General features: G+C 46.4%; 1 protein-coding gene across 3 annotated transcripts in view; it reads left to right on the forward strand.

Moving 5' to 3' along the window:
- The window catches only part of STIM1 (stromal interaction molecule 1), a 156,273-nt gene that overhangs the window by 131,708 nt on the left and 7,329 nt on the right, over positions 1–17,236 (forward strand). For all 3 annotated transcript variants that reach the window (XM_042458111.1, XM_042458110.1, XM_042458112.1), the window contains exons 7-11: positions 5,609–5,786; positions 12,273–12,450; positions 13,275–13,442; positions 14,075–14,175; positions 16,566–16,804. In XM_042458111.1, coding sequence (XP_042314045.1) covers positions 5,609–5,786; positions 12,273–12,450; positions 13,275–13,442; positions 14,075–14,175; positions 16,566–16,804 — 864 coding nt within the window. The remainder of the gene's footprint in view (positions 1–5,608; positions 5,787–12,272; positions 12,451–13,274; positions 13,443–14,074; positions 14,176–16,565; positions 16,805–17,236) is intronic.

The raw sequence follows: 17,236 nt of genomic DNA on the forward strand, positions 1-17,236 counted from the left end.
TAAGTGCCTAAAAAGCCCTCACAAGTACCATCATTATCATCATCTACACTCATCCCTCCACATTCACTGTGGTTAGGGGCACAGGACCCCCATGAATGTGGAAAAACCACAAATAACAAAAACACTGTGATTTTACCTGAGAGAATATCTCTCTAGGTCCTCCCTCCAGTGCAACTCTGTGGTCAACATCTGCTAGATATTGACCATAGAACTGTGCTGGAGGAGCTACTTCTCTCTAGGAATCTCTAGGTCCTTCAGTGCAACTTTTAGTTAAAGTTGACCATAGAGTTGCACTGGAGGAGGACCTAGAGATTCCCAGAGAGAACATATTTATGACATCTGTGAATAATAAAATCTGCCAAAGCTGCAAATGTGGGGGGATGACTGTAGTTGATGGTGGTTGTTATTACAGGTTCAGTCCCCCTTATCCAAAATGCTTGGGACCAGAACTGTTTTGGATTTCAGATGATTTGGGGTTTCAGAATACCTGTATTTGCATTTATCTACATAAAGAGATATTGTGGAGATGGGAACCAAGTCTACACAGAATTCATTTATGTTTCATATATGTGTGCCTTATGTCAGGGATGATGGGAGTTGTAGCTCTTCACCTCTGGCTCTAACTCACCACCTTGTTATGTAGCGGCGCTGACCAGCTTTGGTCAGTGGTTAATGCTTTTCTTCCAAAGCAGCAGAGTTTCAGAGAATAGGCTGAAGACCCTGACAAACTCTCCTTGCCTTCTGACTCTTCTTCCTGAGATGTCTTCACCCTTCTTCTCCAGGATCCAGCTGGCTCTTGTATCTTCACTCAAGACACCAGACAACTCCGTAGTCTTATATCAAAGATCTACTTTATTCTACTATATACAAAATACTATATGCCCTCACAATCTCCAAAACACTCCAACTATCCACAACTACCCAAACTACTCCACAAAATACATTGGCAATCATAGCCATGATTATAGCCATTGTTAAACACCACCCACTTATACAGTCGGCGTGTACACTCATTTTGATTGGTTCACACAGTTCAACCCATACTTAAGAGTTTCATCATCTCACCTTGTAGACTTAATGAATCTCAGGTGTTTCCAATTGGACATTCTATAATTCTGTCCTTGGCATTCAAGCCTTCTAAATGACATTAGCTTTTACACCTGTGTGGCTTCTTAATTGCTCTTGCTTAGTCACTGTGACATGTTTTATTTCTTCTACTGTATATCCCATGTTGCTTTTTCCTTAACACCTTATACACATCACCTATTTATACACAATATTTTTAATACTTTTGCATATCAGGCAAAGCGTGTGTAGACTGAACTATTGGAAAGCACAGATGCTGCTGTTTTACCCACCCATGTGAACTATTTTGGATTTTGGAATAATTTGGATTTCAGATTTCTGGATAAGGGTTAATCAAACATTTGTTGTTGTTGTTGTTGTTGTTGTGGTGGTGGTGTCTTCCTGAGAGGAAGGGATCTGACAAAGATTGGGATTAAAGTCATTTTAAAATTTGGAAATGAGAATTAACAGAGCGGAGCAGGTAGAGGCTTCTTTGTTTAAGTCCCAGGGCAATTTACTTATATACCCCCCCCCTCTTTTCAGCAGATATTAATCATGTTCTGCCTTCCATTGGAGCGACAAGGAAGGCATGTTAGTCTGAAAGGAATATAAAGGGGAAATAAAAAGGGAATGTAAAAGGAGAAAAATGGTTCAGGCCATCTTTAAGACTACCAGATCATTTTTTCACATGGGTGAAAACTCATGCTAAAATAAACCAGTCTTAAAGATGCCACTAAACTTGTAATCATTAATAGATAGTGTCCTGTAATATGGCTGCTATGGAAAACACAGGTATGGTTAGAGTGCCTTGGTCTGCTGGACTTTCTCCTTGTCCAGAAAGCCAGAAGCCTTTCTTCTCAGACAAAAATCGCTTGCTGAAAGTGCTACTGTTTGCATTTGAGAGGAAGCCTCCTTGGTCAGGAATGGGAGCTTCTCTGCAAATGCAAGTACCTGTAGAAGCTTCAGGCAGGGGATTTCTTTATGGGATGGCACCAAAGAGACACAATGGGGAAGAAGTTGTTGTTTTACTGTCCCACCTTTTCCTCAACCCTTGGACACAAAGTGGCTCTCAAAGTTAAAACAGATACCGTGGGACCTTGTTATCCGTTGGGCTTTGGATCCAGGGCACCTAGTGGATATCAAAATCGGTGGATGCTCAAGTACAATTAAATACATAATAATCAATATATATATTTTTATTTACACCCCACTTTTCTGTTGCCAGACAATCAAAGCTGATACGCCAGCTGTGACCCTTCCTGGGCCGGGGGGACCTTGAAACAGTGGTACATGCCCTGGTAACCTCTCGGTTGGATTTCTGTAATGCGCTCTACATGGGGCAACCCTTGTAACAAACCCGGAAGCTTCAGTTAGTACAGAATATGGCAGCTAGGCTGGTCACCAATTTTGTATGATCTCCAATGGCTGCCTGTTCGCTTCCGGACACAATACAAGGTGTTGGTTATAACCTATAAAGCCCTAAATGGCTTGGGCCCAGGGTACTTGGAGGACTGCCTCTCCCCATATAATCCGCCCCGCACTCTCAGATCGTCCGGGAAGCAATTGTTGAGGGTTCCTGATACGAAGTACACCGTGACTGCACTGAGGGCGTTTTCCAACTCAGCCCCGCAGCTTTGGAACTCTCTTCCCGGCGAGCTCCACTCGGTCACCTCCCTTGACCTGTTTAGGAAGAAGCTGACCTACCTCTTCCAACAGGCCTTCCCCTAGGCGTTGTGATATCTGCTCTCTCCCCGTTACACTTGCACTTTTGAGCTAGCTATTGTTGTGGTTTTTAATGTTTGTAATTTTTATCTCGTTTTTAGAAATTTGATGTATTTCTTATGGGATTTTATAATGTAGATACTGTTGTAAATTGTACATTGTTTAGTACTCTTGTTGTAACCCGCTTTGATCTCTTTGGAAAAGTGGGCTATAAATAAACATTGTTGTTGTTGTTGTTGTTATTATTATTATTATTATTATTATTATTATTATTATTATTATAGCGGCTTGCATCTAAAAATCATTCCAGTATACAATACATTGTACATATAATAACAGAGGCTGGATGGGTTAAATACAATGGATAGTGAAATAATGTCCCTTATATAAAATGGCAAAATCAGAGCTTTGCTTTTTGAAACATATACAGTCTGCCCTCGCCTTACACGGCTTTAAGCTTAGGCGGGACTCCAGCATACATGAAATTTGCCTTAAGCGGGGGGGGGGGTCCAGAATGAATCCCCCACATATAGCAAGGGCAGACTGTATATCTATATATTTCAAGCTGTGGATGCTTGACTCCATGGATAAAGAATCTGTGGATAAAGAGGGGTGACTGTACAGCTAAAGTTGGCTCTTGTTCAGTGGTCATAGAATTATAGGATCCTAGAGGGCCGTCCAGTCCAACTTCATTCTTCTGCCATGCAGGAACTCTCAGTCAAAGCATCCCCGACAGATAGCCATCCAGCCTTTGTTTAGAAACCTCCAAGGAAGGAGACTCTACTACGCTTTGAGGAAGTGTGGTCCACTGTCGAACAGGTCCTCCAGGATTGTCCATGTTCTGTGACTGGTATGCTCTGGCTGGTGCTCCAGTGGTGCCATCTGACCCAGAGAGCAGGCTTTTGCCTCTAACTCAATGGTCTCAACTGACCACAAGAGCAAGAGAGTGAATGGATGGAAAGACGCTTTCTCTTCTAACTCTTAATAAGGGTTAACTGAAAGCACATCTTTCAGATCTGGAGGATAATCCCTTTTCTAGCTGATCTTTCCTTCTTTGTCGTCTTTTCACGGCTCTTTGGAACCCTGCCATTCTAATCTCCAAATCCAGCCGTGGTTTGATTGCTCCAAGCTCTTTGGAAGCCCTTAATGTTCTCAGGGGTTGAGCCGCTTGCCCTCTCTTTCTCCCACCAAGGGGAGAGTTGTGTAATGATCTCCAAGAAATCTTTATGTTGAGGTAACATGGAGAACCCCTTTGAATCCTACTGATATATATATATATATATATATATATTAATTAATTAATTAATTAATTAATTAATCTTGGCTATTACAACTTGGCTAAGTATATTTTATATCCCACCTCACATGTAATCAACTGAGGGTATGTGTACACTGTAGAAATAATGCAGTTTAACACCATTTTGAAGTGCTGTAGTTGCATCCTATGGTATCCTGTGATTTGTAATTTTACAAGGTCTTTAGCTTTCTCTGCCAAAGAGTGCTGATGTTTCACAAAATCCAGGATTCTCTAGGATGGAGCCATGGCAGTTAGTGGTGTCAAACAGCATTATTTCTACAGTGTAGATGCACCCTAAGGCACTTCAGAATACTTGCTGTAATCATACATCAGAATTTACAATTACGACCATTATTGTAATCTCTGATGATACCATATTGTGATGATTCCAGAGAGCTAGCTTTCAAAGTTTCCAGTCTTCTTCATCACGCAGAAATTGGTAACATGCAGGAGAAAGAAAGTTGAATTCATGGCATTTACTTTTTTCTTTTCTTAGATTTACTGAGGAAGCGTGTGGATGAAACAAAGTGTTGATTCTCCATTTGAAGTTACACAGAGCACTGCTGTAGTGCCCCCCTCCCCAGGATCTTGTAGTAGTTAAAGGCAGACACAGTGCTCAGGGAGGAATGCTTTGTAACTTGAGGTGGATAACCAAAACTTTATTGCCTTTCCTTTTACTACCTTGGTCCACAGCCAGTTTATGGCCAGAGTTTCTCAAAACTGTAAATACCATGAGGCTCAACATCATGCTTTTTTACCATCTTCATATAATGAAGGACCCTGTGAGCTTTAAAAGCTTGCCCCCTTCCTTGGGGGTCTTTAAGCAGAGGCTAGATTGCCATCTGCTGGGGATGCTTTGATTTGGATTTCCTGTATGGCAGAATGGGGTTGGACTGGATCAGGGTCCATGCGGTCTCTTCCAACTCTATGATTCTATGGCTCAGTGTTCCCCTTCCCCGGAGCCATTTTCACCCTTATATTCCATCCAAAATCTCAATTCCTCACACAGAGGTAGTTTTCCATCTTCTTTTCTCAATACTTTCTCAATGAATTATTTCCAAATTCCATCAAAGTCACTTTTTTCTCCATAATCCCTTTTTTACTCTCAATCTGCATGTCAATTTATCATTGATTGCTACCCAGAGGCCTTCTTGTCCCTTTCTTCTAAGCTCTCTTTGTCTGGAATGCAGTCTCTGAATTAAACAGAAAAGAGTAAAGGAAAGGTTGGCCTGTTACAGACTGCCAAAATAAATCTGCTTTGGGTCTCTTTGGAGGTATGCTGTTTAAATGATGCATGCGCCCTAAGAATCCGGAAGCTGCACCAAAGTGGCCCTCCCAGTGTTAGGAAATGGAGTGTGGCTTTGGGCGCGACCTCCGACTCTTAGGACCCATGCATGCATTTAAACAGCAACTCCAAAGAGACCGAAGCAGCTTTATTTTGGCAGTCTGTAACAGGCCGTTGAGACGTCGGTGTGGTTTCTTTCCTGGTTTGACGGTGCTGCTCTTGGGCTTTTGTCTCCCCAGTGACACGCCACAATCACTTGAAAGACTTCATGCTGGTGGTGTCCATTGTGATCGGTGTGGGTGGCTGCTGGTTTGCTTACATCCAGAACCGCTACTCCAAAGAGCACATGAAGAAGATGATGAAGGACCTGGAGGGCCTCCATAGAGCTGAACAAAGCCTCCACGACCTCCAGGAGAGGTGAGTCTCACCTGCCCCACAGGGGGTGGGGCTCCACAGCCAGTTGTGGGTTGGGGGGCTTGCACTTGGCCCCTTTCTCTTCTGGGTTGGCCCCTGTCTGCTGGTGGGGAATCTCTTGCTCTGCTTCAGCATTCCACTTCAGCTCTCTTGCAAGAAGTCTTGGACCAGAATAGCCATGATGTCCCTGCTCTGTCTTTGGCTCTGCCTTTAGGCCATAGCAAGTGACTTCATTGAGTCTAGGGGCCTATTTTCTGTCCCAAGACCATCTGAGAGCAGCAGAAACTGCTAAAAAGGCTAAAATCCCAAAGTGGCTGAGAGTCCACTTCTGGTTTTGTTGTCAAATGGTGCAAAGGGACCCTGTGGCTTACTAAAAAGGGAACTGGTGCTCCTGGAGGTTTCCAGATGAGGCAGTTTGCCCCAGAAGAAGGGTGGTCCAGGGCAATCAGAGGAGGCCAGGTTCACAGGCCATGAAAATCACCCAGAGGCCACTGCCCACTCTGTGTTGGCATCTTGACCCTTTGCTCCTTCAGCACAGAGGTTGGGCACCTGGCTCCTTTTCTGGACTGGCCAAAGTCCATACCAATTCAGCACAGCCATCCTTTAAGCATCCAGGAACACCTTCTTGGTGGCTGCTCCCAGGGTCTGTCACTCCCTCCCTGGGGAGGCCAGGCCAGCTGCCTCCTTCCTGTTCTTTTATTGGCAGACAAAGACCTTTGTAAGCCAACAGGTCTTTAGAAACCAACCATTTAACCAAAAAGGAAAGAACTTTTTCTCAGTATACTGCTCTCCTTTGCTTTTAAATATGTTTTAAATGGTTTAAATTCTATAGAGAATTCAATAGTATTTTAATCGGCACCCCAGCCATGGGATTTGCAGTGTTGGTTCTGAAGTAGTCTTGGAAACATGCATTGCAAAGGTGGTCCCAGTTCCATCATGGAAGCATCTCCCCCCGCCCACCCGGGCAAACTATTGCAGCCTGCAGAATTGGTGGCGCCTTCGGCTGCAGAGAGAGCACAGGGTTATCTCTGAAATTTGGCACATGAGAGATATTCCTTGACAGTTGGGAATAAGGACATTGTTTTGGTCTTCCTAGCAGAAGAAACCGCCTAGGGCATTAATAGGAGTGGGGAACAAACCACATGTTGCAAAGAACTTGGATGAGCATTGAGGCACTCTTGGGTTTATGTGTGTGTGCACATCATAAGAACAAGTCACTCTGTCCAGCAGATGCCTTGTGTTGATGCTGAGCACCAACAGTTGAAAGGCTGCTCAGGCCAGAAGCTGGACTGTGCTGCTCCCTGCCTCTTGCATTTCCCACGAGAGATGTGTTTATTTGATCATGAGCAAGTTGTGTGCCAGAGAGCACACATTTTTAACATTCCTGACTGTTCTGCACAGCTGATTGAGTAGCAAAATCTCTCTGCTTGATGCATAGAGGCCCGAAGGCAGTTCCAGCCCTTGCCAAGAAATCACTTGGTACCACAAACTGGCACACTTTGTGGCTGAAAGATATGTTTAATTAGTGGTAAATGGATGCAGCTGGTGGTCTATTGCAGAGGAAAGCACCTCAGCCTTTTAGCTGATAAGTTCCAGCATCCCCTCACAGCTGGAGATAGAATTGGGCCCCTAAACAACAGATTCCCCCAGGCCCCCGAGTTAGGTTGCACCTCCCATCCGTGACAAGGCCACTAGAAGATGGATCCCTGGGGTTATATAGAGCAAAGCCAGATATGAAAGAGGCAAAAACCCAATTAAATTAGCCAACAAACAAACAAACCCTGGAGACACAACTCAAGATGCTATGGGTGAATGATTTGATGATATAAAGCCCTGTGCAATTTTCCCCATAGAGCATCTTGAGATGTCTCCCATTTTTTTCTGCCAAGGGCAAAGAAGAGCCTGCTGCTTCTGATCCTGGAAGGCCCTGGCTTTAGCTCTTATTCCTGGGATCCTAGACCCAGGCATGGCAGCTTGCTCACTTTGCCTGCACTGTTGCAACTTTACAGCTGACAAGAAGGACCAGTGCTGCTTAAGCTGTCTGATGTGGGGAACCGACAGTTATTTTTTTCCAGTCTGCTAGGGACCAGCACCATATTTGTGCCCACTGACTACAGTGGTTTCTTTGTTTCCTGGAAACATCCCAGCAGACTGGCTGTCAGTAGCTGATAGTTTCACAAGGAAGGGGATCCCTTCATAAATTGAGGGGTTTGCAGACTAGATCCCCTGAAAATGAATTGCAGTCTCCAGTTCTGGGTACCACCATTCAAGAAGGATGTTGAGAAACCTGAGCATGTCCAAAAGAGGGCGACTAAAATGGTGAAGGGTCTGGAGATCATGTCCTATGAGGAACGACTTAGGGAGCAGGGGATGTGTATCCTGGAGAAGAGAAGGTTAAGAGGGTGATATGATAGCCCTGTTTAAATATTTGAAGGGATGTCATATTGAGGATAAAGCAAGCTTGTTTTCTGCTGCTCCAGAGAATAGAACCTGGAGTAATGGATGCAAGCTACAGGAAAAGAGGTTTCACCTAAACATTAGGAGGAACTTCTTGACAGTAAGAGCTATTCAACAGTGGAACATGCTGCCTTGGAATATAGTGCAGTCTCCCTCCTTGGAGGTCTTTAAACAGAGGCTGGATGGCCATTGCTGTTACCTGCCTCGATCTTCGAAAGGGAGAGGCGGGATACAAATAAATATTTTATTATTATTATCTCTTGGGGGTGCTTTGATTGTGAGTTCCTGCATGCCAGGGGTTGGCCTGGATGGCCCTTGGGGTCTCTTTCAACTTTGATTCTATGATTCTATAAAAAGCAGGGCGGGGGGGGGGTCTTTTCCTTGCTGGTCTGTTCTCTGGGACAGTTTCTTGCCAGTTGTCCCTTCCTCACCAGTAAGTAGGAGGTCTCATTCCTACTCACGGCTGTTTATGCCTCCTCACCACCACCTTGCTTTTTTTTTTTTTTATTCTCATAACAAACTGGCTAAACTTGCCCTAAAACTAAAACATAGCCTGAAAAGGAAATGGTCTGGCAGGGCTACAGAACATACAATATATTCAGAGAAGAGACAGCCAGCGCCCCAAGACGGATCCTGACCTGTAGCGGTTGCACCAAGTGACAAGAAAGCTCCTTCTCTGTTACAGGACTTCCTGGTCCAGGCTGTGAATTGTTTTTTGTTAACCAAACACCAGGAACACACAGACACACCCACACTTCACACCCACAGCTTTCTTCTGACTTGCACACCAGAGAGAAAAGCCCATGCGTGAAAAGGCTCAGGAGTTCCAGCTGCATCTCCATTTTAGGAATGTAGGAAGAGGCCTCCCGTGCAGAGCTTGACTCTTGAAGTGGGTCCATTTGGCCCTGCTGTGTTCATACTGACCAGCAGCATGCAACCATCTGTGGGCAAAGTAGAGTGCTAGCCCAGGACAACAGGATTTGCTCCGGCCTCCAATGCTCAGAATCCATGGGCCATAAGGGAGCCCTCCTAGGTGGGCCACCTAGAATTGTGGAATTGGAAGGGACACCAAAGGCCATCCAGTTCAACTCTATTCTGCCCTGTAGGGAGACACAACTAATGCAGTCCTGAAAGGTTTCCATCCAATCCCTCTTTAAAGGCTTCCAGAGGAGGGGAGCCCATTACCCTCCAAGCAATTTGTTCCACTGTCCAACAGCCCTGACAGTTAAACATTTCTTCCTAATGTTTAGGTGGAACCTCTTTTCTTGTAATTTGAATTCGTTGGTATGCATTAGTCTCTGGAGCAGCAGAAAACCTGCTGCAACATCTTGCTTCCTGCAGTAGCCAGATGGATATTTCCAAGTAGACCCAAGCAAGACATGAAGTCCAGACCCCTTCCCCTGTCATCCATTTCTCCTGTTCTAGCAGTTAATATTCAGAGATATACTGCCCCTGGCTATGGGTGTTTCTGAGGGCCATAGCCAGACTGCCTTCCATGCATATGTCTAATCCTCTTTTAATGTATTCTCTGACAGTGGTCATCACCACAACCTGTGGCTCTAAGTCCCAGGAGCAAACACTGTATGCAGGTTGGGAAGGGGAGCAAGCTCCTGTCTGTCCCAAATCTCCTGACCGTCCATTTTTGGGGGTGTTAGGAAAGAGGGAGAAGAATTCCAGCACACTTGTGCAAACAAACTTTGACCAGCTTTTTACAAAGTGTTTATTTCTCACAGGGAATGGGGCACCAGGTTTTCACTGACTGGGGAGATGCCGGTGTTTCCTTGCCCAAAGGCTGTGGAATGAAGAGATCTCAAAAAACAAAAACAGAAATAGAATTTAGAGCAGACAGGCATTGGGGAAGTTTCTAGATTTTTATCATTCTCTTTCTCACATCGACCCATCCATGCCCTTGGCCATATATACTTATTTTCAAGATCTTGGGAGTGGAAGGTGGAGGAATAGAAATGTGAGAGATGCCGTCTCCTTCTTCAGATTTGTTAATCCAGTGGAAGAACTGTGAGAGTCAGCTGCCTTGAGAAAAGATTTAAATTTTAGAAAATGTTTACTTTAGGAAGCAACGTATTCTCTTTTTCTAAGAGCAAAACTGATAAGTGAGAGTGAGCTGAGTTCTGGATCCCCAAGACCTGGAGAGAGAGAGATGCTGAAGGACAGTAGCTGGATAGAAGTCTCCAAATTCCCCCTCTCCAACTCTCTCTCTCTCTCTGCTTGGGAAGGTGGGCAGTGATGCAGAACCTTTACACACACACACACACACACACAGTAGGCTCATGGATCATTGCCTGCATCCCTCCTTGGAAAAGGCTTCATTAATTTCCTCTCTTGGCAGAGCTCTTGATTTGGGGCCAGCAGTGCTTCCATTAAAGAGGCATTTCTCTCTCTCTCAGTACATAAATATAATATAAATGGATATAAAATAAATGGAGGAAAACGCATATTCCGAGATAATGGCAAAACCAACTTGCAGAGTTGAGAGTTAGCCTCTAGATAGACATTGGAGCCCGAGTCTTAGTATTGTCTCTGGAGAGCAGATCCACTTTGCTTTATTCAGCTAAATCAATCTCTCTGTCTCTGTCTCTCTCTCTCTGTCTCTCTCTCTCTCCATTTTCTTCTTGCAAAAAGGACACAGCAGTGTGCATGGCAAGATTTTGGAGAGCAAGAGTGAGATAAACATGGTCCAACACTTTGCAGCCTTGAGAGAAATGACTGAAAACGCTCTGCTGGCCTGAGCATTTCTCACCATTCTCAGTGTCTCCATGATCAGCTATGGCTCCCTCCTCTGCCTGCTGTCTTCTGAACAGGGTTTCCATAGAGAGAGGTGGAAGGAGCCTCTCCCACCATCATGAAATGCTTACCCTTAAAAAACATGGTAAACCAGGCCCTGGTATTTGCTCAGCATGGGGATGTTGCTACTTTGATTTCTGGGGATTTTGCCCAGAAAGAGTGATTAGTGATGGTGGCTGCCCTTCAAAGATATGCTTTATTTTAAACATGCCACCAAGTCAGCTTCAGTGTTTTGCACCTTACAAATAAGACATCTTCAAAAGATCTGTAATGAACCACCTTTCTCAGGCCTTGCAAATTTAAAGCCATGTCTTCTTGTTGTTGTTGGATGCCTTCAACTCATTTCTGATTTATGGCAACCCTAAGACTGAGCTATCATGAGGTTTTCTTGTCAAGTTTCTTTAGAGGTGGGTTGTCATGACCATCCTCTGAGAGAGTATGACTTCCCCAAGGTCACTCGGTGGGTTTCATGGCTGAGCCAGGAGTCGAACCCTGGTCTGAAGAGTTAGAATTCAACACTCAGACCTCTACACCGTGTTGGCTTTCTCCTTTAGAGTCAGGTCTAAAGGAACCTTAAAAATAAATTCTGAAGTATTTTAGCTGCACTTGGTTTTTGTAGGGGTTCCTAACCTGCTTGGAGTAGAGCAGATTAAACTGACATGAAAGGAGTATGGACTATAGAAACCTATGAAACAACCTTACCTCTGTCTCTGAAGGATTTATTCCAAGCCCTCTGCCTCTCTTTCCCCTCTGATCTGCTCTAATCATCCCTCTGTCTCCTCCACCTTCCATGCTTGTGTACTTCCTACATGTTTCCTCTGAGTGTCCAGAATTGATATTTCGTCCTCCTCATCTTCCTGCCTTCCTCCAGCCATTCCTTTTCAGCAAAGACTCATAAGAGTTAGAAGGGACCCTAAAGGCCATCTAATCCAACTTGCCGCCAGTGGACCCTGTCAGAGGTGGTCATCTAATCTCCAGTGAAGTAGAGCCCACCACCTTCTGAAGCAGCCCACCTTTCTGTCATATAGCTCTTGTTGCCAGGAATTCTTTTCTCTCGCTCCATATTTGCTTTCCAGGCTCCTTCCTTCCCTCCAGCTGCCTCTTCCATTTCATCCCTCCTGTGAGAGAGACTGAAAGCCCTTGGGAAGCTGACAACATCATTGCACCCATGTTGAGAGCACCACTTAACGCTCTCTCTTTCCCTCCCTTGGTTTTCTCCCCATGCATCAGGCTCCAGAAGGCCCAAGAGGAGCATCGCACAGTCGAGGTGGAGAAGGTCTCCCTGGAGAAGCGGCTCCAGGACGAGATCAGCATGGCCAAACAGGAGGCTCACCGACTCAGGGAGCTGCGGGAGGGCACCGAGAACGAGCTCAGCCGACAGAAGTATGCCGAGCAAGAGCTGGAACAGGTAGGCTCTGAACAGAAGTGCCAACATTCCCCCTCAATAGTTTTTTGTGGGGTTTTCGGGCTAAATGTAGCATGTTCTAGAAGAATTTATTCCTGACATTTCGCCAGCATCTGTGGCTAGCATCTTTGGAGAAGATGGGGAGGTGGACGGTGCCAGCTGGCACCCTCAGAGCTTTCTCTGCCAGCCCTGATCTGCTGCCATTTTAAAATCCTGTGACCGTCGTTAGTAAATTGAAGAAAAATAATGACGTCAGCACTTGCACCACTCCTCCTAGTCAGAGAAAGTTACAGTTTAAATTTTTTAAATATGCATGCATTTTTAACCTGTTGCATGCTTCCCTTGGAGCACTGAGTAACACTGTGGGCAGCACAGCAGGCTCAAAGAAACCTTTCTAGCCCCATCTCTGTGGTCCTGGTAGGGCGAGAGGTCAAGGGCAGGCCTCGGGGGTCCAGCCTGGGTTCAGGGTGATGACTTTCAAGGAATGCTCGGAACATCCTGGCCCCCAATATCCTTCTTGCTCAGTTTCAGCAGTGGAGGATTCGGAGAGGGAGAGTGTTCAGAAACACTCTGGGGAGTAGCCCAAACAAGCCATACCCAGAGCCAGAGGATGGGAATTCTCTACCACTTGCTAAGAAGGAAATTGGGAAGGAAGAGGGTGCAGAAGGAGCTCATTGTGTTCGGGACTGTTTTGGGGATGGCCCAAGGTCCAGAGCGCTGGGCCCTAGAGTCTCAGCAGCCTGTGTTGGTCGGCCATGGCCAGCTCCTGCCCTTGGCTGCTCCTGCAGGCCTTGCGCTAGATGCTGTTCCACTTTCCCTCACCACAGGTCCGCATGGCGCTCAAGAATGCAGAGAAGGAGCTGGAGTCGCACAGCAGCTGGGCTGCCCCAGAGGCCCTGCAGAAGTGGCTGCAGCTGACCCATGAGGTAGAGGTCCAGTACTACAACATCAAGAAGCAAAACGCTGAGAAGCAGCTGCTGCTGGCCAAGGAGGGGGTGAGTGGGATGCAGGCACCCACCTGCCCTTTGGGGCCTCTCCCCTAAGAATAATTGGGCTCACAGTCCCTTCATCACATGGCAGGGCCCACCTGGGTGTCGTTGGACTGCAATTCCCATCAGCCCTGGTGGCCCACATAGTCAGTGGGGGGGATGGTGGGAGTCTCTATCCAATGAATGACTCCCACCCCTGGTCTGCACTGATGGATGGACTTTATTCCCCAGAAGGTCAGCGCAAAACAAAATCCTACATTGTTCTCTTCCTCTCATCGTTATATTTTATTGCCTCCTGGCCTGCCAGGACCCCTGCATGAGAGATAAAAACATTTATTCCATGCACTCATTCAGCTGGAACAGCATGGTTGCACATTTTATTATTTCCTCATTCTTCTCTCGGGTGGGGGACACATTCTCTGCTCTCCTGTCTTTGGCACAAGAGGGTCCATGTTGCAAAGATCCTACAGATCCTGTGTTATTACACACATATTCTCTGGCTAGAGCAAAGCCCACCACCCTTGGCCCTCAAAGGAAGGAAGGAAGGAGCTGTCCTGTGGAAGAGCCCATCCACCAGAGCAAGACTGGGTGAGGCAGGGCTTCCAGTGATGTTTCAAATTGCCTTTCGTTTTTCCCAGGCTGAGAAAATAAAGAAGAAACGCAACACCCTCTTTGGAACATTCCATGTAGCGCACAGCTCGTCCCTGGACGACGTGGATCATAAAATCTTAACGGCCAAGTGAGTTTGCTCTTTGTTGCCACCCCTCCTCTCTGAAGCATAATAAAAGCAAAATCCCAAAGCAGCCTTGGTGCAGTTAGGAGCCTATAGGCCCACAGCCTGCTCCAGAGCATCTCTTGAAAGCAGAAGGTGCGGGGAAGAGGAGATAGGGGTTCAGACATTCGCCTTCCTCTCAGCATTCCCTTGGGGCGGATATCACCCCTTTGGAATCATAGAATTATAAGAGCTGGAAGAGACCGTAAGTTAGACCGCCAGTCTGACCCTCTTCTGCCATGCAGGAATACACAAAGCATTCCTAACACATGGCCATCCAGCCTCTGTTTAAAAACCTCCAAAGAAGGAGACTCGGCCACACTTCCAAGAGAATGTGTTCCACTGTTGAACAGCTCTTAGTGTTAGGAAGTTCCTCCTAATGTTGAGGCTGAATCTGTTTTCCTGTAGTTTACATCCATTGCTCCAGGTCCTGTTCTCTGGAGCAGCAGAAAACAAGCTTGTGATATCTCTTCAAATATTTAAACAGAGAAAGGTGACCTCTGATGCGAGGAGCCAAATAGCCCCTCTTTTCCCAACACAAAGGCAACCCAGACGGGAGAAGTAGATGGAGGGTTTGAGCGAGGTTGGCATTCAGGGCTGCAGCTCTGATCTGTGGGGTATGATTGGGGTGACCAGATGTGTCTTACCATAGACGAGGTCAGGGCACCACAAAATGTGGGGCATTCAAGAAAAAGATAGGACTTTACAAAATAGAAGCTAAAGCCACTAATATAAATAAAAATTCATGGCCACATAGCCCCCAAAACCCATAAAAAACTATGGATGCCAGCCATGAAAGCCTTCGACTTCACATTAAAAATTCATTTCATAAGGCTTGTTTACAGCTATATTACATAAAGTGTATTTTATTATCTACTTCTTCGTATTTTTCTGAAGAACTTATCTTTGTTAAAATGCCTTGTTGGTTTGCAAGATACTTGTAGACCTCTGAGCAAGACAAAGGCTTAGACTTGCACTTGACTAGTAACAAACCCATGACTGAATCTACATTTAAATTGTTCATTTCATTGTCCGTTTTGCTGAAATTAAGGGGAAAAAACCTTTGCAACATTTGCGCTGTGTCCTGAAACCGCCCGCTTCCTAACACCTTTGCTGTCCTTTTCCCCTCCGAGAAACAAACACACCCTGAGTTTTTGGGGGGAAGCCTTAATTGCTTCTCCTAGGAAGAAAGAATTTTAGAATGAGCCATCCTAGCCCCCTATTTCCAAGAAGGACAGGCTGGCAAGTAGACCAGTTTCTCAGAGCAGCAAATTCATATTCATGCTCAAAAGGGAGGACATTTTGGAAGTCCTCCTGGACAAAGGTAGGACATGTCCTGGAAAAGGCGAGCGTCTGGTCACCCTGGGTGTGATCCACTGGGACGTTCTCCTGAACGCCTCCCAGGTGTTGAAGTGTGTAAGAGCCGTGCATAAACTCCAGCATATGGAGTGAGCTGATAAATAGGGTCCAAAACACACTGCAGAAATAATCCAGTCTGAGACCTCTTTAACTGCCCTGGCTCAATGCTAGGGAATTCTGGGAACTGTAGTTTTGTGAGACATTTAACCTCCTCTGTCAGAGAGCTCTAGTGCCACAATAAACTACAATTCCCAGAATTCCTTAGCACTGAGCCAGGGCAGTTAAAGCAATCTCAAACTAGATTATTTCTGCAGTGTGTTTTGACCCTAAGTTTCCATTATTCTTGTGCTCTACAGGGGATCCTACCCTTGCTCTTACCTACATATTCACCACTTGAGTGATCTGACACCCCCAGGACATGTCATTTGGAGTGGGTCTCAGGACCCCATGGAAGCACCCTGAGACACTTTCTCTGAGGGGGCTCCAGGTGGGGACCAGAAGAGAAAGTAGTGAACAGAGGGCACTGCTGCTGCTGCCCGTTTTGCCCACCCAGGCCAGGATGCCTAGACTCAGAAAGTTGGAGGGGTCCCAGCGGAGGTCATCTCGACTATCCATCATCCAGATCTGTCACTCAAGCATCTCTGAGAGGTGTCTGTCCCACCCATCCTTACGACACTCGAGTGGTGGAACTCTCGAACTCCTTCCGAGGGAATCCTTCCCACTCGTGAGCAGGAACTTGTCCCATTGATTAGTCAGAATTTCCTTTCCCTGTCATCTGTTTCTTTCTTATTCCATTTTTATAAAGCTGGAGGTGTTGACTACGTCTGAACCTGGGAGCCTTAGCTTGCAAAGCAGGGGGGCTTCCCCTTTGGAGCTCTGGGTGTCCCTTGGACCAGCCTCCATCCAAGGCCTGATGGTGCCCTCTGACCATGTTCCTTCCCTCCTTCTTTTCCTCTCTGCTTTCTCCCTCCCTCTTCTTCCTCCTCTTCCTCCTCCAGGCAGGCCCTGAGTGAGGTGACGGCCGCCTTACGAGAGCGTCTCCACCGCTGGCAGCAGATCGAGATGCTGTGTGGCTTCCAGATTGTCAACAACCCGGGCATCCACACGCTGGTGGCTGCCCTCAACATCGACCCTGCCTGGGTGGGCTCCTCCACCCGGGCCAACACCTCTCACTTCATCATGACCGACGACGTGGATGACCTCGATGAGGAGATTGTTTCCCCCATGTCCATGCAATGTAGGTGTCTCCGTGTTCCCCGGGAGCGGCTGGCCAGATTTTGAGACAAGGGACGAGGGTGGGAGACACCCCCACCCCAAAAGGCGGACTCCGGAGAAAACATTGAGGGCAGGGCAGACAGTTGGGGAGGGTGAGGCATGCCCCTGCTACTTGCATGACCAGTCCTAACCCAACAGATGTCTAGGCTAAGGGAGGGTTTGCCCTTCGGTGTCCTTCTTGCAAGGGGTCCTTTTGTTGTACTAGAACCTTAGAGGTGGAAGGGACCCCAGTAATCATGTAGTCTGCCCCCAGGCTTTGATGCAAGCATCCCCAGCTCAGGCACCCTCCTGACTGCTAGCCCTCCAGCCTCTGCTTGAAAGCCTCCAGAGTTGGATACTTCCATGACCGCTTCCTTGGAGAGAGGAAGGAACTGGAGCAGGGCTGAAACCAGAG

This window comes from Sceloporus undulatus, chromosome 3 (genome assembly GCF_019175285.1).
Source record: "Sceloporus undulatus isolate JIND9_A2432 ecotype Alabama chromosome 3, SceUnd_v1.1, whole genome shotgun sequence".
NCBI lineage: Eukaryota > Metazoa > Chordata > Lepidosauria > Squamata > Phrynosomatidae > Sceloporus > Sceloporus undulatus.